The following is a 24,062-nucleotide window of genomic DNA, read 5'->3' as shown; positions in this document are numbered from 1 at the left end:
CTGAAATTCACATTGTAGGTGCATTCCCACTCTGAGAGACAGAATTTAAAAAAAAATTCAGGAAATCGCATTGTATGATTTTTAAAGAATTTTTTTGTCTTGCATTGCTGAACATAAGTATTTGAACACCTAAGAAACAGCAAGAATTCTGGCTCTCAAAGACCTGTTACTGTGCCTTTAAAAAGTCCACCTCTACTCCACTCATTAATCTAACTTAGTAGCACCTGTATGAGCTCTTTAAAGACACCTGTCCACCCCACAGTCAGACGCAAACTACTACCATGGGCAAGACGAAAGAGCTGTCAAAAGACATCAGAGACAAAATTGTGGACCTCCACAAGGCTGGAAAGGGCTACGGGGCAATTGCCAAGCAGCTTGGTGAAAATAGATCAACTGTTGGAGAAATTGTTAGGAAATGGAAGAGGCTAAAGATTGTCCGTCTCCCTCGGACTGGGGCTCCATGTAAGATCTCACCTCGTGGGGTATCACTGATGATAAGAAAGGTGAGGAATCAGCCCAGAACTATAAGGGAGGAACTGGTCAATGACATGAAGAGAGCTGGGACCACAGTTTCAAAGGTCACTGTCGGTAGAACACTACGCCGTTATGGTTTCAAATCATGCATTGCACGGAATGTTCCCCTGCTCAAGTCATCACATGTCCAGGCCCGTCTGAAGTTTGCCAATGACCATCTGGATGATCCAGAGGAGGCATGTGAGAAAGTCATGTGGTCAGATGAGACCAAAGTAGAACTTTTTGGTCTAAACTTCACTTGTCGTGTTTGAGTTGCATCCCAAGAACACCATCCCTACTGTGAAGCATAGGTGTGGTAACATCATGCTTTGGGGGTGCTCTTCTGAGAAGGGGACAGGGCGACTGCACTGTACTAAGCAGAGGATGAATGGGGCCATGTATTGTGAGATTTTGAGCAACAACCTCCTTTCCTCAGTCAGAGCATTGAAGATGGGTCGTGGCTGGGTCTTCCAGCATGACAATGACCTGAAGCACACAGCCAGGATAACCAAGGAATGGCTCCGTAAGAAGCATATCAAGGTTCTGGAGTGGCCTAGCCATATCTAGAATATCTTTGGAGGGAGCTGAAACTCCGTGTTGCTCAGCAACAGCCCCGAAACCTGTCAGATCTAGAGGAGATCTGTGTGGAGGAGTGGGCCAAAATCCCTGTTGCAGTGTGTGCAAACCTGGTCAAGAACTACAGAAAACATTTGACTCTGTAATTGTAAACAAAGGTTTCTGTACCAAATATTAACACTGATTTTCTCAGGTGTTCAAAAACTGATTTTCTCAGGTGTTCAGCAGTGCAAGACAAATAGATTCTTTAAAAATCATACAATGTGATTTCCTGAATTTTTTTTTTAATTCTGTCTCTCAGAGTGGGAATGCACCTACAAAGTGAATTTCAGACCCCTCCATGATTTCTAAGTGGGAGAACTTGCAAAATCGCAGGGTGTTCAAATACTTCTGTTCCTCACTGTAACTGCTAAAACCAATGACCACTACTCCGTACTCTTACTACTTGACCTCTCTGTGGTTTTTGATATTGTTGACCATCCCATTCTCAAAAAACTCCACTCTCTTGGCCTCCATGACTCTGCTCTCTCCGGGTTCTCCTCCTACCTATTGCAGTGCTCCTTCAGTGTTACCTATAACTCTGGCTCCCCCTCTCCACGCCCTCGTTCTGTAGGGGTCCCTCAAGGTTCTGTCCTTGGACCCCTACTCTTCTCCATCTACACCTCCTCCCTTGGTCACTTTATAAACTCCCATGGATTTAAGTACCATCTCTATCTGATGACACACAAAGCTATCTTTCTACTCCTAACCTCACCCCTTCAGTATCTTCTCCCATTACTAACCTACTAAGTGACATTTCGGCATGGATGTCACTCCACTTCCTCAAACACAATCTTTCCAAAAGTGAGCTCTTAGTATTCCCTCCAGCCCGTGCCCCCTCCCCTGATGTCTAACAACAACCATCAGTTCCTCCTCTCTTGCCAGGGTACTAGGTGTAATCCTAGACTCCCATCTGTCCTTCCAGCCCCAAATCCAATCGCTGTCCAAATCTTGTAGGCTTCACCTCCGCAACATCTCCAAGATACGCCTGTTCTTAACCTCAGAAACTACTAAGCAACTTATTCACTCCCTGGTTATCTCTCGCCTTGACTATTGTAACTCCCTCCTTATTTGCCTACCTCATCGCAGGCTATCCCCTCTTCAGTCTATCATGAATGCAGCTGCCAGACTCATCCACCTTACTAACTGTTCTGTATCTGCCACCCCTCTCTGCCAATCCCTCCACTGGCTTCCCATTGCCCAACGGATAAAATTCAAAACATTAACAATAACATATAAAGCCATTTATAACTCTGCCCCAAATTATATCCCCAATCTTGGCTCCAAATATCACCCAAACTGTACTCTCCGGTCCTCGCACGACCTCCTGCTCTCTAGCTCCCTTGTGTTCTTCTCCCATGCTCGTCTCCAGGACTTCGCCAGAGCTTCCCCCATCCTCTGCAATGCTCTACCCCAATTTATCAGACTATCGCCTACTCTGCTCACTTTTAGGTGATCTCTGAAAACCTATCTCTTCAGGGAAGCCTATCCTGCCCTCAGCTAATAATGAAATCTTCTACTCCTCCTACCAGTCCATCCCCCACAGTTACTACCTTTTGTACCCTCCCTCTTAGATTGTAAGCTCCAAGGAGCAAGGCCATCCTAACCCTCTTGTATTGAACTGTATTGTTGCTGTATTGTCTCCCATTATATTGTAAAGCGCTGAGCAAACTGTTGGTGCTATATAAATCCTGTATAATAATAATAATATATGCCATCATAACCTTTGATACTGCACTTTGCGACACAGCAAATGAACTGTTACATCACTTCTGCTTTCAACGTGGAATATGTCATTAAATTCACACCTGCAAATCATGAAGTGTTTCCATTTTTTTTTTTTGTCAAACCCCTGTATATTTGCAAGCTACACACAGAAACAAGGTTTCCCATTGGTATTAACATTCTCTACATTAAGTCTCGGGTCACACTAGTCAGAGTCCAGAGTTTGTGTTCAAAATAATAGCAGTGTGTTGAAAAAGTGAATAAAGCTCAAAATCCTTCTAATAGCTTTTATTTCCATACACACAAATGCATTGGGAACACTACACATTCTATTCCAAATCAAAACATGAAGAAAAATATATCAAATTTGTGTTGTTCCTCTAAAAAAAATTGAAGAAAAGTGAATATTAGACTGTTCAAAAAAATAGCAGTGTTTTGTATTCTTTACAAACTCAAACATTCACTATATAAACTGAAAAATGTTTGAACATTTTTCTTTCCTTTGAATCACTTAATGAATATTTAGTTGTATAAGCACTGTTTCTGAGAACTGCTGTACATCTGTGTTGCATGGAGTCAACCAACTTCTGGCACCTGTGAACAGGTATTCCAGCCCAGGATGATTGGACTACATTCCACAGTTCTTCTCTATTTCTTGGTTTTGCCTCAGAAACTGCATTTTTGGTGTCACCCCACAAGTTTTCTATTGGATTAAGATCCGGGGATTGGGCTGGCCACTCCATAACGTCAATCTTGTGGTCTGGAACCAAGATGTTGCACGTTTACCGGTGTGTTTGGGGTCGTTGTCTTGTTGGAACACCCATTTCAAGGGCATTTCCTCTTCAGCATAAGGCAGCATGACCTCTTCAAGTATTCTTATGTATTCAAACTGATCCATGATCCCTGGTGTGCGATAAATAGGCCCAACACTGTAGTATGAGAAACATCCCCATATCATGATGCTAGCGCAACCATGCTTCACTGTCTTCACAGTGTACTGTGGCTTGAATTCAGTGTTTGGGGGTCATCTGACAAACTGTCTCTGGCCACTAGACCCAAAAAAAAACCATCTTACTTTCATCAGTCCACAAAATGTTGCGCCTTTTCTCTTTAGGCCAGTCAATGTGCTCTTTGACAAATTGTAACCTCTTCAGCACATGTCTTTTTTTCAACAGTGGGACTTTGGGGGGGCTACTTGCAGATAGCTTGGCTTCACATAGGCGTCTTCTAATTGTAACAGTACTCACAGGTAACTTTAGACCTTCTTTGATCTTCCTGGAGCTGATTGTTGGCTGAGTCCTTGCCATTTTGGCTATTCTATCCATTCGAATGGTAGTTTTTCACTTTCTTCCACGTCTTTCAGGTTTTGGTTACCATTTTAAAGCATTTGTGATCATTTTAGCTGAGCAGCCAATCATTTTCTGCACTTCTTTATATGTTTTCCCCTCTCCAATCAACTTTTTAATTAAGGTACGCTGTTCTTCTGAACAATGTCTGGAACGACCCATTTTCTTCAGAATTTCAGAGCGAAATGCACTGTAACCAGCATGTACAACATTTGCTACCTTCCTTTCTTAACCATTTGATGCCCGGCCAATAGCCATATGGAGTCTGGAAAAATGCACTAGCTTTCCGGGAGGCCGCCATTTGGCGTACTCCCGCACATGCGCAGTTCGCGGCCTTGCAGAGCCGCGTAGCGACGCAATCTGTCACCGGCCGTGTACCTCGGACACGGCCGATGACAGATCTGAGTATCGGCCCCGTTGCCGGTACCATGTGACCTGCATTGACCAATCGCAGCAGGTCACATGACCGTTTTATACAATGGATGGCTTCATTCATGCCATCCATTGTATACTATTGTCTAGGTGTGAATGGTCACAGCTAAATCAGATGCACATGTCATGTGATTAGCTGTGGCCAAATCACAGCTAAGTACAAAAAAAAAAAAAAAAAACCTGAATGAATCGATTTCATTCAGGTAAATGCTTGCTTATGGCAAAGTAATTCTTTGCTATAAGCAAAATTGTGTAAAAAGAAAAAAAAAAAAAATACTGATCACTTCCCCAAAGTAGTACAATGTTACTATGATAACATTGTACTACTTTGGACATAGTGAAATATGAAAACAAAATCTTAATAAAAAGAAAACAAATGTAATAAAAAATTTAAAATAATAAAAAAATATTTTTTTTTTTTTTTCACACTGTCACCAGTCAGTGTCCCTGATCACCACCATGTCAGTTATATGATTACGCTGTACTGCACTGGTGACAGTATGTAAAAAAAAATAGTGAAAATAATTTTTTTTATTTTTTCATTTTCCGAAAAATTATGACAAAAAAAATACAATTTCAAAAAACTTGCCATGCCTCTTATGAAGTACGTCGGACTGTCTACTCTGCAAAAAGGGGTCATTTGGGGGATATCTGTACTATTCTGACATTCTTGGACCTCAAGAAATTAGATTGGCTGTCAGTACTTCAGGATTGATCAATATTCAGATCTATACCATAGTTTGTGAGCTCTATAACTTTCCTACAAACTAAAAAATACATCCTAATTTGGGTTATTTTCACCAAAGACATGTAGCAGAATACATCTCGGCCTAAATTTATGAAGAACAATTATTTATTTGCAAACTTTTATAATAGAAACAAATAAAAACCCTGGCGATGATTAAATACCACCAAAAGAAAGCTCTAGTTGTGTGAAGAAAATGATAACATTTTAGTTTGGGTACAGTGTTGTATGACCGCGCAATTGTCATTCAAAGTGTGAGAGCGCTGAAACCTGAAAAATGGCCTGGGTAGGAAGGTGTAAAATTGCCCGGTATTGAATTGGTTAAAAAAGGGCAATAATTGCCACCTGTTTTTCAAAGAATGAATGACCTAATAGAACTCCACACTGCTATTATTTTGAACATGCCTCTTTCAATTAGTGATTCAATTACACAGAATCAGCAGCATGCATGTCATGACTGTTGGGTCTGTTGGATTTCTATTACTCTACTACACCTGCTAGTAAATTATTTGCCATGTAGAAATATCATTTCTACCAAAAACAGTGATTGATCAGGTTAGTAATGTCTGACTGCTATTATTTTGAACACAACTGTATGTGCATGAAGTCGTACAGATGACTTCCAAGTCACACTGACTTCCAACTTTGAAATCGAGCAAATTCAAGTGAAGTCGCACGATTTCAAAGTCAGATCTGGTGTGAATGAAGACTAAAGCGGAATACCGGTTTTCATTAAAACAACATAATATAGCAAATCATTTGCCACACAAATACTTTTGTAATTCAACTTTAATTACAATTATCTTTCTATTTCAAACTGAAGCCTATGTAAGGGCTCGTTCACACTTGACTGTTTTACCAACTCTTGCCAAACGCCCCTATAGCGTTTGGCAAGCGTTGGTCCGGCGTTTGTGGAGCGTTTTTTTAACGCTCGGCAAATGCTCCGCAAACGCCGAATGCGCGGTTCAGTGGCAGTTGCTAGGCATTTGCCGGGCGTCAAAAATGCCCCACAAACGCACCGCGTCGCAACCACACCGCAAATGCCGGCCGGGCGTTTGCGGAGCGGCACCATAGACTTCAACGCCTCCTGACTCAACCAGAGGCGTCCATTTTAATGCTCCCGTTAGAACAGCACTATGTGCTGCAATGTGCTGAATTGTCCGAGGCGTTTGGGAAGTGGTAAAAAACGCTTCCCAAACGCCTTTCTGCCGCCTGCACACAACGCTAGTGTGAATGTAGCCTCAATTTCTAAAACTGTCAAAAAATACAGTGCAACATGGTAACCTGGAGGCATTCTGTACACAAATAGAAATCTAATTTCCTGCTTTGTGATTGGCTCACTGACTTTCTGCACTATAATGCAGGTAAAATTTTACGCATTCACTACAACAGACATTTAATTTTGTTTGTGAAATTCTACCTAAGCATTACAGTTATATAAAATGCAGGGTTTTTTTTGTTTAAAAGAAACAAACATGTTATGCTTACCTGCTCTGTGCAGTGGTTTTGCAAAGAGCAGCCCCGATTCTTCTCTTCTTGGGTCACTCGCTTGCTCCCCTGGCCCCTCCCTCCTGCCTAGTGTTCCCATAGCAAGCAGCTTGCTATGGGGGCACCCAAGCAGGCTTGCTCCCGAGCAGCTCCTCTGTGTGTCCATTCACACACGGAGCACACCCCCTGCTCTCTCCTCATTGGCTCACTGGCTGTGATTGACAATAGCAGGAGGCAATGGCTACTGCTGCTGTATCAGCCAATGAGTAGGGAGAGACCTGGGGAAGCTTGTTGTTTCTCAACAAAAGTGGAGTTACACTTTAAAGTAAACCTGTCATGAGAAAAGCATTGGGGTTGCGAGAGTGGCCTAGCTTGTTATGTTGACTACTAGCTTTGATACAAGAAACTGACCCAGAATAAGTATGAAAATCACTTGTTCCAAGTCAATAACCGATATTAACTAGTGACATTAACTATGACGTCCTCCCAGAACACGCTCTCTTGCACGCCCCTGGAGGCGTGCACCCTGCAATCTCCATGATCGCTGTGTCCTACAGACACAGCTGATCACGTGATGTGGTAAAAGGCCAATCACAGCTTCCTTTTACCACGTGATCAGTCGTGTCCAATGACATGCTGATCACCGGGAAATGCAACTGCCGGTTCTCGGCTGCACTTTCCTCACGCTGTCAGAACAAAACCTAAATATACCACTGATTAGGTATGCTTAGCGTTGATCACATTAGCAAACAGTATATAACTAAAAAGTATTAAATTGGAGCTGCTGTTGCTGACTTTTTTTTAAAGTACGCTATAGATGCTGTCTCCCTGATCTTGACCTAAAATATGCAGGTGACTAGACATCTGAGTCAGTACTAAGTTGGCTACGCCCTCTGTCATATTTCTGTCCTAATGTGACCCTTCTCTGTATCACTAGGACAGTGTTTCTCAACCTTTATCCAGTCGGGGCGCCCTTGAAAATTATTTTCACTCTTGAGGCACCCTAGTTAAGGCTTGGTACGCACTACTGCACATTGGGGAATGCGCGCAAAATTGTGTGCATTCCCATTGCGCTGCTCTTTAGAAGACGCACAAGGGTGCGAGTAATTCCTAATGTTACCTTCTTCTATTACAATCCACACAGATATGGGCAGTACTAGCCAGGTACTGTCCTGTAGGGGGAGGCGGAGAGCTCAGAAAGCTGCCTCCCCCCTGCCACCGCTTTGCACTGCACTGTGCTCTTGTGACATTCGGTATTCAGAGTTTGGTCAGATCTGACCGCTTTTTTGAGCACAATGCCACAGCACCCCTGAGGACCTCAAGTGACACCTTGGGTTGCCACGACTCCCCTGTTAGAAACGCTGCACTAGGACCTCACGCTTTCCTGATGTGCAAAGGCCAAGCTTCACTAAAAATGCCCACAAAAACCATTTATCCAGTGGCTGCCCTTTGTTGAGTTTAGGGGATAGTTCCTGTACATACACATGAATACAGCTCTAGTGATATTTCCTTTTATTAATGAAGACAGTGGGATTTTTAGTTGGTTGATATTCTTTTTTTACAGGTATGATCTCACCAATTGGAGTTTGTATAATTTCCACATCCTTCAGTGAGTGAATGAGTCACAGTTTTTTCCAGTTGTAGCTTGTCGCTAAACTTCCTCATTCTCTCTCCCATAGGTTAAACCTTAGAAGAATTACAAATATTGGAACTGCCCAAATATTGAAGTTCACAGCTTACATGACATGTTTACATTAATGTATAACATATCAAGTTATGTTGCAGGGGCAGGCGCACTGTGATGCTGCGCAGGACTCCAGCAGTACAATGGGCCATCCTGGGAAAGGAGGGGGGATGAACGTTGAGCTGGGTGGGATCAGGGGGGGTCAGTATAGAAAGACTTTCCACTGATAATCATCTGAGCCTCCATGAAGAGGGACCAGCCTGTAAAATGTTTAATGTTTGGGCAACTGGTACTGGTGATGTCATTGAAAGTGCAGCTGAAGTAAATGAGCTAGTGCTGGTAAATGGTGAGATTTGCCAGCTGTCTAAGCAAACACTAAATAGTTGAGATGCAGGCCCAAAATTCACCATTAGACTGAGTAGACTTTTCTTTATAGGCAGCAGAGGCAAAGAGGTGGCTTTTCCATGTATGAATACCTGCCACTTTTTTTTTCTTACCAGTAAAAAAGTAATCTCGTAGAAGGTTATTTACACATTGGGCCACCAAAAGCTGTGTGTCTTAGGGCTCCAGTGGTGAAAATTCAGTTCTATATAAATGCCCTGTAACTTTCCAATATGGAGAGAGTGGTGATGTGGCACTATGGCAAAAGGATATGTTGGGTGTGAATGGAGCAACAACCTTGCTTATCACTGAATGCAATCAGAGCCATAGTTATATGTGCGTTGTTTTGCTGCCAGAAAGGCAGAAGTATGAACATTTCCAATTCTTATTATTACTTTCTTGTTGGATGTTGACAGTGTTGCATATCTGGGATGGCGCAGATGTGACCTTAAAAAAAAAAAAAAAAATTACATAATGGTACTGATTTGCATGTTGGAGCAACCAAGACATATTTTTAGTGTTCATTTTCAAATTCATCTATATAGATTTACTGTACACCTCAAGGCCTGCAGCATAAAAAAGAGAATGTACAGCACACCTATTAAGAAAAGGAAATTTTGTGTGCTTTATTTAATGATATAGCATATCAGACACAATAACACAGATCCAAGCAGGGAACAGCAGTTAACTTGTTTATTTCAGGAGTGCTGTACATAGTCTTATTCCTTTATATGCTATTGACGGCTACGGACCAAACTGGCACCCAGGGAGAAAGCAGAAGGATAGACATTCAGCTAGCCTACCAAGAGCGGTATGCACCTAGTCTTTTTCCTTTAACAAGAAATAAACTTTCTATTAATACCAACCTTATAGAATTGAACTGTGAAACCTTATTGATATGGTACCTGGTGCCAACAGGGTGGCGAAAATGCATCCCTCACTATCCTCCCATTGCTTTAAACAAGGCAGACAAATAGGCACCATGTACCAAATTTAGTGGCAATGCCCCAAAGTCTCCAGATTTGGGATGAGAATCTTTAATTTAATTTGATCGGTGACCGGCATACAGGTCCCAAGATCACTTGAGTTCTCTTTATTCCAAAAAATGACTCCTGGAATTCCAAAGAGATAAAAAACTAATCTCTTATATGATACTGGCAGCAAGAATTGCTATTGCAAGATTGTAGAACCAGACCACAGTGGCACTAGACTGTTTAAAACACAAAATTAACTGGATCATGGTTAATGATAAACTCACATGCACCCTCAAAACAAAACGCAAAAACAAAGAAAATTGGACAGGATGTTGGATACTTGGATTTGTTACATGTCAGTAGACTAACAAAGCCTTGGGAACACCCTCCACATTGTCTTGGACCTCTTTTCTTACTCTATTCTTTTTCCTTCTTTCTCCTTTGTTCTTTGATGTATATGTATCATACTGTGCATTCAAACAGTTAATAAACTGCTGGTTTCTTTCAAGGCCATCATATTATTGGAATAAGGCTAAAGGGGGCTTTCATTTCACTGAAAATAGTCTGCCCCTTTGTGAAATAGGGTTTAATTTGATCAGATTATTCTCACTGCAACTGAGCACCAGATGTTCCAATTACAGTATGCAGTATGTGTGTGTATATGTGTGTGTGTGTGTGTGTGTGTGTGTGTATATATATATATATATATATATATATTATGTGACAGGATGAACGGCGAGGTGATAGAGGGATGCTATGTGTCACCTCGCATATGCTCATACCTGACCGTTTAGGTGGAGTCCACTCCGGGTTTTCGGGGCCACAGTTAAGCAGGTGGGTCCGGACCAAAGTTTGGGCTCCACTGATGACCACCAACAGGTGGTATAAATAAGGCAGGGCTGGAGCAAGGAGTTGCTCGTGGCCTGGGACTCAGAGAGGTGTTCTGAGAGAGCTGTGTGTGTGGACGATACCTACAAGAAAAGGTTTGCTGTTACTTTGTTTTGGTGACAGGGAGAAGCCCTTCACCTCTGAGAGAGGAATCATCTGCTGTTTAGTTAGTGCCTGGATGGCAAGGGTTTATTTTGATGATTTGTTTATTTTGATATTTCTTGCAAACCTTTTTAATAAAACTGACATCCAGTCAGATTTTGACGAAAGCCTGCTGTGCGGTCTACCTTTGTCCCAGGGAAGGAGATCCCCCACCTGAGCTAACCCCACATATGGTGGAGGATGCGGGCACTTCCTGAGCAAGTGGGAAGATGGAGGAAATAATAAGAGCCTTGCTGCAGGCCAATGCAGCACAACGGGAGACAAATCGCCAGTTTGCGGAGGCCCAAGAAGCAGACCGAGAGCTCCTTAAGCAGGTGGCCCAACACCTATTAGAATTAAAGAAGGAATCTGCAGATCCACTGCCAGTGGAGCAGAAAATGGTGCGGGTCAGCTATGTTTTGCAGAAGATGACACCTGCGGATGATGTGGAGGCCTATCTCACAACTTTTGAAAGGGTTGCTGTTCGGGAAGGATGGAAAAAGGAGCAATGGGCAGGACTGCTTGCACCATTTTTGACAGGTGAATCCCAAAAAGCCTATTATGACCTGGAACCAGGGGATGCCCAGGACTATGAGAAACTGAAGGCTGAGGTCCTTGCACGCCTGGGTGTCACCATTGCAGTCCGGGCTCAGCGGGTGCATCAGTGGCATTTTAGGGCTGACAAACCACCCAGATCTCAGATGTTCGATTTGATACATCTCTCCAAAAAGTGGCTCCAGCCAGAGGTATTGTCAGGCCCTCAGATTGTGGAGCGTGTGGTCATGGACCAATATTTGCATGCACTCCCTGCCACTTTGAGGAAGTGGGTCGGCGGTGGAGACCCTAAATCTGCAAACGAGCTGGTGGACCTGGTGGAGAGATATGCAGCCGCTGAGGACTTTCTTCATTCACCTGGGCCGTACCCCAAGGTCACTAGGGGTGGAAAACTATCCGGAGGATCCGGTAAGACTGTTCCATGGGCCAAAGGCTCAGAAAAAAATAAGACTATTGTGTCAGATAATGAGACTGTAGGCTTAGGACCTAGAGACTGGCCAAATAGGTCAGGAAGGTCCCCAAAGCCATTTAGAGGTCTAAGCACTGAACATATAATCTGTTATCTTTGTCATGCGTTAGCTCATATTGCTGGAAACTGTCCTTTAAATGATGAACCTATGCAATGTGAAAATGCTTATTTAGGAAACCGCATGTCTCTGTTTGCACAGGTGGTATGTACTGCAGCATGTCAGAAACGCATGGAAAAGCAAATGTGTGTGATTGCCATTGATGGAAAGCCAGTAACTGCTCTGCTAGACTCGGGTAGTGTTGTGACCTTAGTTAAAGGTGATTTGGTAAACCCTGCAAGCTTACACCCTAGCATGATTGGGGTTATTTGTATTCATGGTGATACACGTAATTACCAGACTGCTCTGGTGGAGATTGGTACTCCCTGGGGCCCTGTGACCCATTCTGTGGGGGTGGTGCCCTCTCTGCTTCATGAAGCCATAGTGGGGAGAGATTTTCCCCATTTCTGGAAGTTATGGGATAAGGAGGGGAGTCAGGAAGACCGAGCTCCCCCTGCTGGGGAAACGCCGGAAACTCCTGAACTCACTCCTGACCCCTTTGACTGCCGAGTGGAAGTGGAAACTGTGGGTGTGTCCGAGAAAGGCGTAGATCTTTTCCCTTTCTCTGTAATGGCTGGGGAGCAGGAGGAGTTGGATCCAACCCCAGACATTGAGGATATACAACAAGAGATGATCGCTGGCTCTAGTGAGAGTGGACAGAATGTGGTGCCTGACCTAGAGGTCAGAAAAGAGGATTTTTGTACGGAACAACTGAAAGATTCCACACTTAATAGAGCCCGTGAAAACATTAAAATGATTGATGGGGAACCAGTTGAAAATGATGTAGCGGTGTCTTTTCCCTACATGGCTCTTAACAATAACTTGCTGTATCAAGTGGTAAAGCAAGGGGAGGAGGTGGTAGAACAGTTAGTGGTCCCCAAACCCTTTCGCCGGATGGTACTGGATTTAGCCCATGGGCATATAATGGGTGGACACCTGGGTGTAGAGAAAACAAAGGAGAGAATAACCCAGAGATTCTTCTGGCCAGGCTTACATGGAGACATCAAAGCGCATTGTGAATCATGCCCGGAATGTCAATATTCTGCTCCCTCACCCCATTTTCGCAGTCCGCTAGTACCTCTACCCATAATTGAAGTACCGTTTGAAAGAGTGGGCATGGACCTAGTGGGTCCAGTAGTAAAGTCTGCACAGGGCCATCAGCACATACTGGTTATACTTGACTATGCCACCCGGTATCCTGAAGCCATCCCCTTGCGTAATACCTTCGCTAAAAATATCGCCAAAGAGCTTGTTCGGGTGTTTAGTCGTGTAGGTATTCCAAAGGAGATATTAACGGATCAGGGCACGCCATTTATGTCTAGAGTTATGAAAGAGTTATGCAAATTGTTCAAAATCTCCCATCTCCGTACCTCGGTCTACCACCCGCAAACCGATGGGCTTGTGGAAAGGTTTAACAAGACCCTTAAGAATATGTTAAAAAAGGTGGTGGACAAAGATGGGAGAAATTGGGATTTTTTGCTACCATATCTCATGTTTGCTATACGGGAAGTACCTCAGGCATCTACAGGATATTCACCTTTTGAATTACTGTATGGTAGACATCCCAGGGGATTGCTAGATGTTGCAAAAGAAACCTGGGAGACAGAGTCCACGCCCTATAGAAGTGTCATCGAGCATATCTCACAGATGCAGGATAGAATCGCAGCTGTCATGCCACTTGTTCGGGAACACATGGAGCAAGCCCAGGAGGTCCAGAGAAGGGTTTATAACTGGGGTGCCAGGATCCGTACCTTCAACCCTGGGGATAGAGTGCTGGTGCTAGTCCCCACCGTGGAAAGTAAATTCCTCGCAAAGTGGCAAGGTCCCTTTGAAATTAGGGAGAAAGTGGGGGAAGTAAATTATAAAGTTTACCAGCCAGGAAAAAGGAAACCCGAACGAATCTATCATGTTAATCTCTTAAAACCTTGGAAAGACAGGGAAAGTTTGTTGGCAGTACCAAGCCCCCAAAAGGACGTGATTCCCGTGGCCCTCAGGTACCTATAACGGAAACCTTGTCAGTAGCCCAACAAAATGATGTTAAGGAGTTTGTGAGGAAAAATGGAGATTTCTTCTCCCCCCTACCTGGACTGACGACGGTCATACAGCATGACATAGTTACCCAGCCCGGGGTCCGTATAAATGTCAAGCCCTATAGAATACCCGAGGCCAGGCGGGAAGCGGTGGCAAAGGAAATAAATGACATGTTAGAGTTGGGAGTGATTGAGGAATCTCACAGTGAGTGGTCGAGTCCCATAGTGTTGGTCCCAAAACCAGATGGAACCATTCGTTTCTGTAATGATTTCAGGAAACTGAACAGTGTGTCTAAGTTTGATGCGTACCCGATGCCTCGGGTGGATGAGCTCATTGACAGGTTGGGAACGGCTCGGTACATAACCACCTTAGATCTGACCAAAGGCTATTGGCAGATTCCTTTAACGGAAGCTGCAAAAGAAAAGACGGCATTCTCCACCCCCGAGGGGTCCTTTCAGTATAAGCGGATGCCGTTTGGTTTGCATGGGGCTCCTGCATCATTCCAAAGGATGATGGACAAGACGTTGAGACCACATCGCCAATATGCAGCTGCCTATTTGGACGATGTCGTCATCCACAGTCCAGACTGGGAATCTCATTTGTCCCGCTTGCAAGCGGTCGTAGATTCGCTGCGGGAAGCAGGTCTTACCGCCAACCTCAGAAAGTGTGCCATTGGCTTAGAGGAGGCCAAATATCTTGGCTACATCATTGGTCGAGGTCTCATTAGGCCTCAGATCAATAAAATTGAGGCAATTCAAAAGTGGCCCCAACCTGTAAATAAAAAACAAGTCCGGGCATTTCTTGGAATCACGGGGTACTACAGGCGGTTTATCCCCAATTTTGCCACCATTGCAGCCCCACTGACAGATCTGACAAAAGGTAGGGGGTCAGTCATGATTAAGTGGAATCCTGAGGTGGAGACCGCATTTCAAAGGCTGAAACAAGCTCTCTGTGCTCAACCTGTGCTTGTGACTCCAGATTTCACAACAGAGTTTGTGGTACAGACTGATGCCTCTGACATGGGACTAGGTGCGGTACTGTCCCAAATCAGAGATGGGGAGGAGCACCCTGTGGTCTTCCTAAGTAGAAAGCTCAACAAACATGAGAGAAACTATGCCATTGTGGAGAAGGAATGTTTTTCTATCAAATGGGCCTTGGAGGCCCTGAAATATTACCTGTTAGGAAGACCGTTCAAGTTGGTTACTGATCATGCCCCGCTCAAATGGATGTGTGATAATAAGGAGAAAAACAGTCGAGTGACAAGGTGGTTTCTCGCGCTACAAGTGTTCAAATTCACAGTGGAACACAGAGCGGGGAAACTGCAAAGTAATGTAGATGCCCTCTCCCGGGTCCATTGTCTGGTTGGGACAGTTGCTCAGCCGCAGGGGCTTGAGCAGAGGGGGGGGATATGTGACAGGATGAACGGCGAGGTGATAGAGGGATGCTATGTGTCACCTCGCATATGCTCATACCTGACCATTTAGGTGGAGTCCACTCCGGGTTTTCGGGGCCACAGTTAAGCAGGTGGGTCCGGACCAGAGTTTGGGCTCCACTGATGACCACCAACAGGTGGTATAAATAAGGCAGGGCTGGAGCAAGGAGTTGCTCGTGGCCTGGGACTCAGAGAGGTGTTCTGAGAGAGCTGTGTGTGTGGACGATACCTACAAGAAAAGGTTTGCTGTTACTTTGTTTTGGTGACAGGGAGAAGCCCTTCACCTCTGAGAGAGGAATCATCTGCTGTTTAGTTAGTGCCTGGATGGCAAGGGTTTATTTTGATGTTTTGTTTATTTTGATATTTCTTGCAAACCTTTTTAATAAAACTGACATCCAGTCAGATTTTGACGAAAGCCTGCTGTGCGGTCTACCTTTGTCCCAGGGAAGGAGATCCCCCACCTGAGCTAACCCCACAATATAAATATATATATATATATATATATATATATATACAGGTGAAACTCGAAAAATTAGAATATCGTGCAAAAGCTCATTTAATTCAGTAATGCAACTTAAAAGGTGAAACTAATATGCAAAGCAAGATAGTTCAAGCCGTGATTTGTCATAATTGTGATAATTATGGCTTACAGCTCATGAACACCCCAAATCCACAATCTCAGAAAATTAGAATATTACATGCAATCAATAAAACAAGGATTGTACATAGAACAATATCGGACCTCTGAAACGTATAAGCATGTATATGTACTCAGTACTTGGTTTGGGCCCCTTTTGCAGCAATTACTGCCTCAGTGCAGCGTGGCATGGAAGCTATCAGCCTGTGGCACTGCTGAGGTGTTATGGAAGACCAGGATGCTTCAATTGCGGCCTTCAGCTCTTCTGCATTGTTCGGTCTCATGTCTCTCATCTTTCTCTTGGCAATGCCCCATAGATTCTTTGAGATTCAGGTCAGGCGAGTTTGCTGGCCAATCAAGCACAGTAATCCCACGGTCATTGAACCACGTTTTGGTGCTTTTGGCAGTGTGGGAAGGTGCCAAGTCCTGCTGGAAAATGAAGTCCGCATCCCCATAAAGCTAGTCTGCGGAAGGAAGCATGAAGTGCTCCAAAATCTCCTGGTAGACGGCTGCGTTGACCCTGGACTTAATGAAGCACAGTGGACCAACACCAGCAGATGACATGGCTCCCCAAATCAACACAGACTGTGGAAACTTTACACTGGACTTCAAGCATCTTGCAGTGTGTGCCTCTCCATTCTTCCTCCATACTCTGGGTCCTTGGTTTCCAAATGAGATGCAAAAGTTGCTCTCATCAGAAAAGAGGACTTTGGACCACTGAGCAACAGACCAGGTCTGTTTTTCTTTAGCTCAGGTAAGACGCTTCTGACGTTGTTTGTTGTTCAGGACCGGCTTGACAAGAGGAATATGACATTTGAAGCCCATGTCCAGGATCCGTCTGTTTGTGGTGGCTCTTGATGCACTGGCTCCAGCCTCAGTCCACTCCTTGTGAAAGTCCCCAACACTTTTGAATGGCCTTTTCCTGACAATCCTCTCCAGGCTGCGGTCATCCCTGCTGCTTGTGCACTTTTTTCTTCCACACTTTTCCGTTCCACCTAACTTTCTATTAATGTGCTTTGGTACAGCACTTTGGGAACATCCAACTTCTTTTGCAATTACCTTTTGAGGCTTTCCCTCCTTATGGAGGGTGTAAGTGATGGTTTTCTGCACAACTGTCAGGTCAGCAGTCTTTCCCATGATTGTGATTCCTACTGAACCAGACTGAGAGACCATTTAAAGGCTCAGGAACTCTTTGCAGGTGTTATGGCTTAATTAGCTGATTAGAGTGGGACACTTTGAACCTAGAATATTGCACCTTTGGGGTTTTCATGAGCTGTAAGCCATAATCATCACAATTATGACAAATCACGGCTTGAACTATCTTGCTTTGCATGTAATGAGTCTCATATATTAGTTTCACCCATTTAAGTTGCATTACTGAAATAAACTAACTTTTGCACAATATTCTAATTTTTCGAGTTTCGCCTGTATATAGTATATATATTTTGCTCCCCTGTCCTGTTAAACTACTGCCTTATTGGGACAATATCTAACATGAAGTGCCTGATTTAACTAATTTGTACAAAATCAAACCGAGTGTGCTGAAATAGTGCCTTTTTATAGTAAACTTTGTTTTTTCTTTGAGCTTTTGTATACTTGTACTATAAAACTGAATAAAATGATTGAAATACAATGAGAAATAGACATAACCCTAAGAAAATGATAATAGGACCCTGAATCTTGGCCTGAAGAATTTCTAGACATCTTATTTTATTGCCTATTAGAGAATATTCTTAAAGTTTACCTTTTCAAAAATTATAAATGTACATTTTTTTTTGCAGGTAAAAAATATGAGCTTATGTTTTTTTTCTTCTAAGTAGCCTGTAAAGCATTGTACCCCTGATGAGCAGATTGCGGGTGCAATGTCAGGCTGTCAGTGGAGTTGTCTGCTGGTACCTCCGATACGGGCAGGCAGTTACTTCAGTCCAGGAAGAATCTGTGAACTACGAAGATGTTCACCAGGGCTCTCGCAGTTAATTGAGAACTATAAATCATCAGCTGCAAAGGCTATCGGTACTATTTATTCATGGAGCTCTGTCAATGGATGACGTAGCCATGTGGGCAGACCTCTGCATGGCCCAGCTCTTTCAAATTGTGACATATACAGGGAGAAAATCCCCAGCCCACTGTTACAGGAAAAGGGGGGATCAGGGGGCGAGCTGCAGGAGCGGAAACATGTTTCATGTTTTACTCTAAAAATCAGGGTAACATGTTCCAAAAGGTGAACTTATCCTTTAAAGCTGAATGTGGGCTGAGCAAGTATTGTCTAAATACAAGAGGAAGGAGTATTTTTATTCAAATCATGGTCTCCCTTGTGCTTTTCTTCCAAGTCTGTGCTCTAAGGATGAGAACTGCTTCACTTCTTTTCTGAGCAGAAGTTTCCTGTAATAAGGACCAATCTCTGCTGTTCTGTTTCCTTATGCAGGATGACTGGGCTTGTATCCACCCCCCTGTATTTTTTTGCAGGCAGCATGTAATGGGTAGGATATCACTGCAACTTTTGCAAGGTAATGTCTGGATTTACAAGGCATTTGGTATACACAAAGTGGATTTACATCTTTCGTGGCTGTTAGGAAATACTGTATATATAATTAAAGGTTTTGTGCTTGGACTTCGACAATACAATGTATGCTGTTAAATTTGAACATATAGCTCTACAGGTATACATAGGATAACTTTGGCTTTTGGTATATGCATCTGAGCTATTTTGTCATTAGCTTTTCACTTCTTAAAAATGAAAAAAATGAATGCAACTTGCATGCAAAACCAATGCACTTTACTTAGTGTCACCAGCCAGGCAAAAAGCAGCATATGCAGCTTGCCTGTGTGAAATTTTGCAATCTGGCAATAGAATTACACCCCTCCCAATGCTAACTACACATGAGGTAGTCATGATCTGGATGGGTTTCAGAAGCTGTAGATTAATCTGTGCTCTGTTCCAGATTTTTAGGGAAGCTTGCAGAGAATAGCTGTAGGTAAAACAGATTTGTATACATTGCTGCAACTATAAATTTGTCTGTGGTGTAAACAATTAGAAATGGTTTATATCTTTTTCTCAATGCACAACCCAAATAATGAACATTGTAATCTCAAGATCTCATTCTCACCTACAGTACTGTATATTTATGCTATATTTCTTCCTCTCCCAGCCCTTTCTCTATTTCTTGCCCCCTTTCAAATCGCAACGTTCCTATTCATTCCACTTCCACTTTGCTGTATTTCTACATATTATATGTGTAGTATGGTTCTAAACTTCTTCTATACATGGAATTTCGAGATGATCTCTTTGTAACATTTGTTTTAATTTCCTAGTACAGTAATACCTCGGTTTAATTTGTTCTGCAGGACTTTTCTTATAGCGAAAAATTCTTAAACCGAAACGCCGTTTCCCATAGGAATGCATTGAAAACCAATTAATCTGTTCCGGAGATCAGAAAAAAGTAAACACTAATAAATACCGCATGAGTTATTTTATCAAGTCATGCAGCATTTTAGTAGTGACAACCATGTGTTAATGTTTCAGCTGTCAGCGGGGTTCCCCACTGACAGCTGAATGTAAAAGAATTGCCGGCAATTAAAAAATAATTGAAAAAACTGTGTGGTGTCCCCCTTCCCATCCATACCAAGCCCTTCGTGTCTGGTATGGATTTTGAAGGGAACTCCCATGCCAAAATTTAAAACAAAATGGCGTGGGGGTCCTCCCCAAAATCCATACCAGACCCTTTTCAGAGCATGCAGCCTGGCAGGTCAGGAAAGGGGGGGGGGCGGCAAACAATGTTTCTTTTCAGTTTCTTAAAAGAAACAACATTTCCGTTAACTTTGGGGACAGTGACAGCTAATTCTGTGAGCTATAGTGAAGAAAAAAAAAGAGCCAGCAATTGCATTTAAAAATCAGCACTGACATATACACTTCGTATTGTGAAAAAAATTTGTCTATAATTTGTAAACCGAGGCATTATTTTCAGTGGATTTTCATTTGTAAAACAAAATTTACTTTAACCAAGGCATTCTTAAACTGAGGTATTACTGTACTTTGAAAAACGTGAATAAAGAAATATTTGAACTGAAATGTTTTATGTAGACCTTTTACAGATTTTGTTCTGAATTTTTCATTTACAGGATGGAGTGATAACACCAAGGGATGTGGACATCGTTATGTCTGAAGGTCTTGGGATGAGATATGCTTTTCTTGGACCTTTGGAAACTGCACATCTTAATGCAGAAGGTGAGAAAAACGTCTCCCAACTCCAATGGGATAAATTCTAATAACATGTAATCATGCCGTATAGGAAAGATTAGGGTCTTATGGCACAGATCTGAAAAAAAAATCAGATCCCAAAATGATCAATAAAGTTGAGGTCCACTCAAAAGTGGAAGCTCTGCTTGCTTCCCCCCCCCCCCCCCCACCTCCACTGCCATATTTTGGCACCTTTTTTGGGGGCAGCGGATACCTGTTTTTGACAGGTAGCTGCTCCCACTTTGGGCTCAGTTCGCCGCGGTGCAGTGAGCTGGAGGTTCAGCCCCCCTCCTTTCTCTCGCAGTCTCCTGGGAACAGGTCCCAGAAGTCTGCCAGACCAATTAAAATGCGCAGCACCACTCACACATGCGCAAGCTGTCAGTTTGGTGACCACAGTTGTGATGCCGGCACCAGGGAGAGAAGGGATGGTGTGGGTGAGCACATTGCTGGAGCCTGGGACAGGTAAGTGTGTGTTTATTAAAAGTCAGCAGCCACAGTTTTTGTAGCTGCTGAACTTTTAATAAACATAAAACTGACTAGAACTCCACTTTGAAGTGAAATTTTATGGCAAACATTAAAAATGGGTGATCAGGCAGGCTTTTAATGCAGAAGAGATGTGCCATGGCTATTCTGCATTAAAGTTACTTACCTGCCTGTCCACCCCTGTACAGTGAGCTGCGCATGCACAGCTCATTGTACAAATTTGGCAATGCGGAGCTGAATGAACTCCCGCATATGCACAGAAGTGACATCATCTCAGTAATTTTCAAAATAAGTGAGCGCTTAAAACAACTAGTATAAAATCACAAAAATTAAAATAAAAGAAGAAGAAAACAGCAGCTGAACACCAAAGAGGTACCATATGAACCTTCTCAATAAAAATGCATACAAGGGAGAGGTGCAGCGCTAACTAAATGAATAAATATACTTATATACTTGATAAATATAAATATAAATCAGTAAAAAGTGCTATTAAAGTGCAAAACGGTGACTAAATGATGGATATAGTCCATATCGTGCTCAGAATCCAAGAGAGTCCTTTAAGAGCTCCAATCCCTGGATTCGTGGATGAGGTGATAAAAGTAAAAATTGCGCACTCACCAAATGCGCAATTCAAATGCGCATTCAAAGCTGATATTCCAAGGTCCTCATATGGATCTGGTCAGATCTGGTCATGGAAAGCCCTCTGTCACCTGGTAGTGTATTCCACACATAGAAGAAAAGGCCGCTCTGCAGATGTAAAGGACTCCCACTGAGAACACTCAACAGCACGCCCACGTGCTAACGCACCTCCTCAGGTAGATTACTCCGCCTCGGCAGTAACAGTGATCTGTGAACCGTGTTACTGCCGAGGCGGAGTAATCTACCTGAGGAGGTGCGTTAGCACGTGGGCGTGCTGTTGAGTGTTCTCAGTGGGAGTCCTTTACATCTGCAGAGCGGCCTTTTCTTCTATGTGTGGAATACACTACCAGGTGACAGAGGGCTTTCCATGACCAGATCTGACCAGATCCATATGAGGACCTTGGAATATCAGCTTTGAATGCGCATTTGAATTGCGCATTTGGTGAGTGCGCAATTTTTACTTTTATCACCTCATCCACGAATCCAGGGATTGGAGCTCTTAAAGGACTCTCTTGGATTCTGAGCACGATATGGACTATATCCATCATTTAGTCACCGTTTTGCACTTTAATAGCACTTTTTACTGACATCATCTCAGCCTGGCCAATAAAAACGGCTGGTGATCAATACCCAAGCCTGCTGCCTAAAGATGAATGCAGATGGCAGGGAGCTCCAGGACACCACATCACTAGACTTAAGGTGAGTATAGTTCTGCTTTAATTCCTAACATCCATTTTCCCCCATGTCATGTGAGCACCATGTGGTCTATACTCTTTGTAAGTAAGGTCTGATTCACAATTTTTGGTACAATTAGTGGAAAATATAATGGTTGATGAGATCTGTGCTATTATATTCAGTAAAACAGTGAAAACAATCTGCACAGTTAATAATAAAGGTCCATAAACTCATAAAAAATAAAATAAACACATGAAAAATAAAATAAGCTAAAAAATCAAAAGAGATTGCTGCAAACACATCAGTTAGTGCTTTTCACCACACCTTAACATTATATATAACATCCTCCACAATCTTATCAAATAATGTGAGAGTCCTTAATTTAAAAAATTGTAATAGTCCTTCAATATCCATTTATTCTCCACAGTGGTGAAGGAAATACAGCTTTATTGAATATTGAAGGGCTATTATATTTGTTTTAGTTAAGGACTTTGACACTATTTGATGGAATTGCGCTGCATTGTGGAGGACATTATATACTATGTTGAAGTGTGGTGAAAAACACTAATTGATGTGTTAGCAGCAATAACTTTTGATTTTTAGTTTTATTTTATTTTTCATTTGTTTTTGTTTTTTTCATGAGTTTATGGACCTTTATCAGGGCTCAAAATTTCAAGTCCTGAGCTACTAGCCAGGACTTGAGAGTTACTCATCACCAGTTGTCCCACCCAACCCCTAACCTGCCCGCCCCTGAACACACCCTCGTAAATTATCTCATGAAATGGCACTGTTAAATGTTTTATGCAGAATGAAGGATGGAAGAAATGGAAGGAAGGGAGGTGTGGAAGGAAAGAAGGGAGAAAGGAAGAGGTGGAAGAAAGGGAGAAAAGAAGGGAGGGAGGGAAGGGTGGAAGGAAAAGAGGGAGGGGTGGGAGGAGTAGAAAGGAGGAAGGGAGGGGTGGGTGGAAGGAAGGAACAAAGGAAGGAAAGGGAGGCTGGAAGGAAGCGAGGGGTGGAAGGAAGGGAGGGGTGAAAGGAGGGATTGAAGGGAAGGGTGGATGGAAGGAAGGAAGGGGTGGAAGGAAAGATGGAAGGGTGGGTGGAAGGAAATAAGGGAAGGTGGGTGGATGGAAGGATTGGAGGGAAGGGTGGGTGGAAGGAAGAGAGGGGTGGATGGAAGGAAGGAAGGGGTGCATGGAATGAAGGTGGGGTGGAAGGGAGGGTGGGTGAAAGGAAGCAAGGGTGGGTGGAAGGAAAGAAGGGGGGGGGGTTGGAAGAAAGGAAGGTGCTGGTGGAAGGAAGGTAGGTCGGACTCACATGCTCATTCAGAAGCATCAGAGCTGTCAGCTGCTCTGTGTTCAGTTTCCCACCCACGACTCCTCTGAAGCTGCACTGACTGGAGTGTGGGCAGGCACAGGGGGAGGCAGAGCAGATCAAACCTCTCCCTCCTTCTCCTCCCTCCTTCAATGAAGCAGCTGAAAGCTGCAGGAGGGAGAGGAGGAGAATCTGCTTCCAGCTGCTTCACTGAAAGCCATACAGGAGATCGCTGTTTGTCATTGCTGCACAGATCATACCTGATCGTTCCATTTCTTTCCTGCCCCCCCGCTGTTTGCTCCTTAGTGCCCAGTCTCCTATTGGTGCAGTGGATAGGGGGAGGGGCTTGGCACTGAAGAGCACACAGAAACAGAACGATCAGGTATTATCTGTGCAGCGGTGACAAACCGCGATCTCCTCCTCTCCCTCCTGTGGTTTTCAGCTGCTTCATTGAAAGCCATGCAGGAGATTGCTGCTTGTCACTGCCCCCACCTGCCGCTCCTCCCACATACCCGAGGACCAGGGGCGGACTGACCATTTGGAAACTCGGGCACTGTCCGA

The 24,062-nt window shown here is 43.4% G+C and overlaps 1 protein-coding gene across 4 annotated transcripts in view; it reads left to right on the top strand.

Moving 5' to 3' along the window:
* Positions 1–24,062, top strand: part of CRYL1 (crystallin lambda 1) — a 245,028-nt gene that overhangs the window by 187,686 nt on the left and 33,280 nt on the right. For all 4 annotated transcript variants that reach the window (XM_089685783.1, XM_089685785.1, XM_089685781.1 and 1 more), the window contains exon 7: positions 20,273–20,378. In XM_089685783.1, coding sequence (XP_089541909.1) covers positions 20,273–20,378 — 106 coding nt within the window. The remainder of the gene's footprint in view (positions 1–20,272; positions 20,379–24,062) is intronic.

The sequence above is a fragment of the Staurois parvus genome, unplaced genomic scaffold (assembly GCF_062004578.1).
Source record: "Staurois parvus isolate SC_StPar_1 unplaced genomic scaffold, SC_StPar_1.0 ptg000387l, whole genome shotgun sequence".
Taxonomy (NCBI): Eukaryota; Metazoa; Chordata; class Amphibia; order Anura; family Ranidae; genus Staurois; species Staurois parvus.
This window is presented reverse-complemented; position numbering and strand designations above follow the sequence as displayed.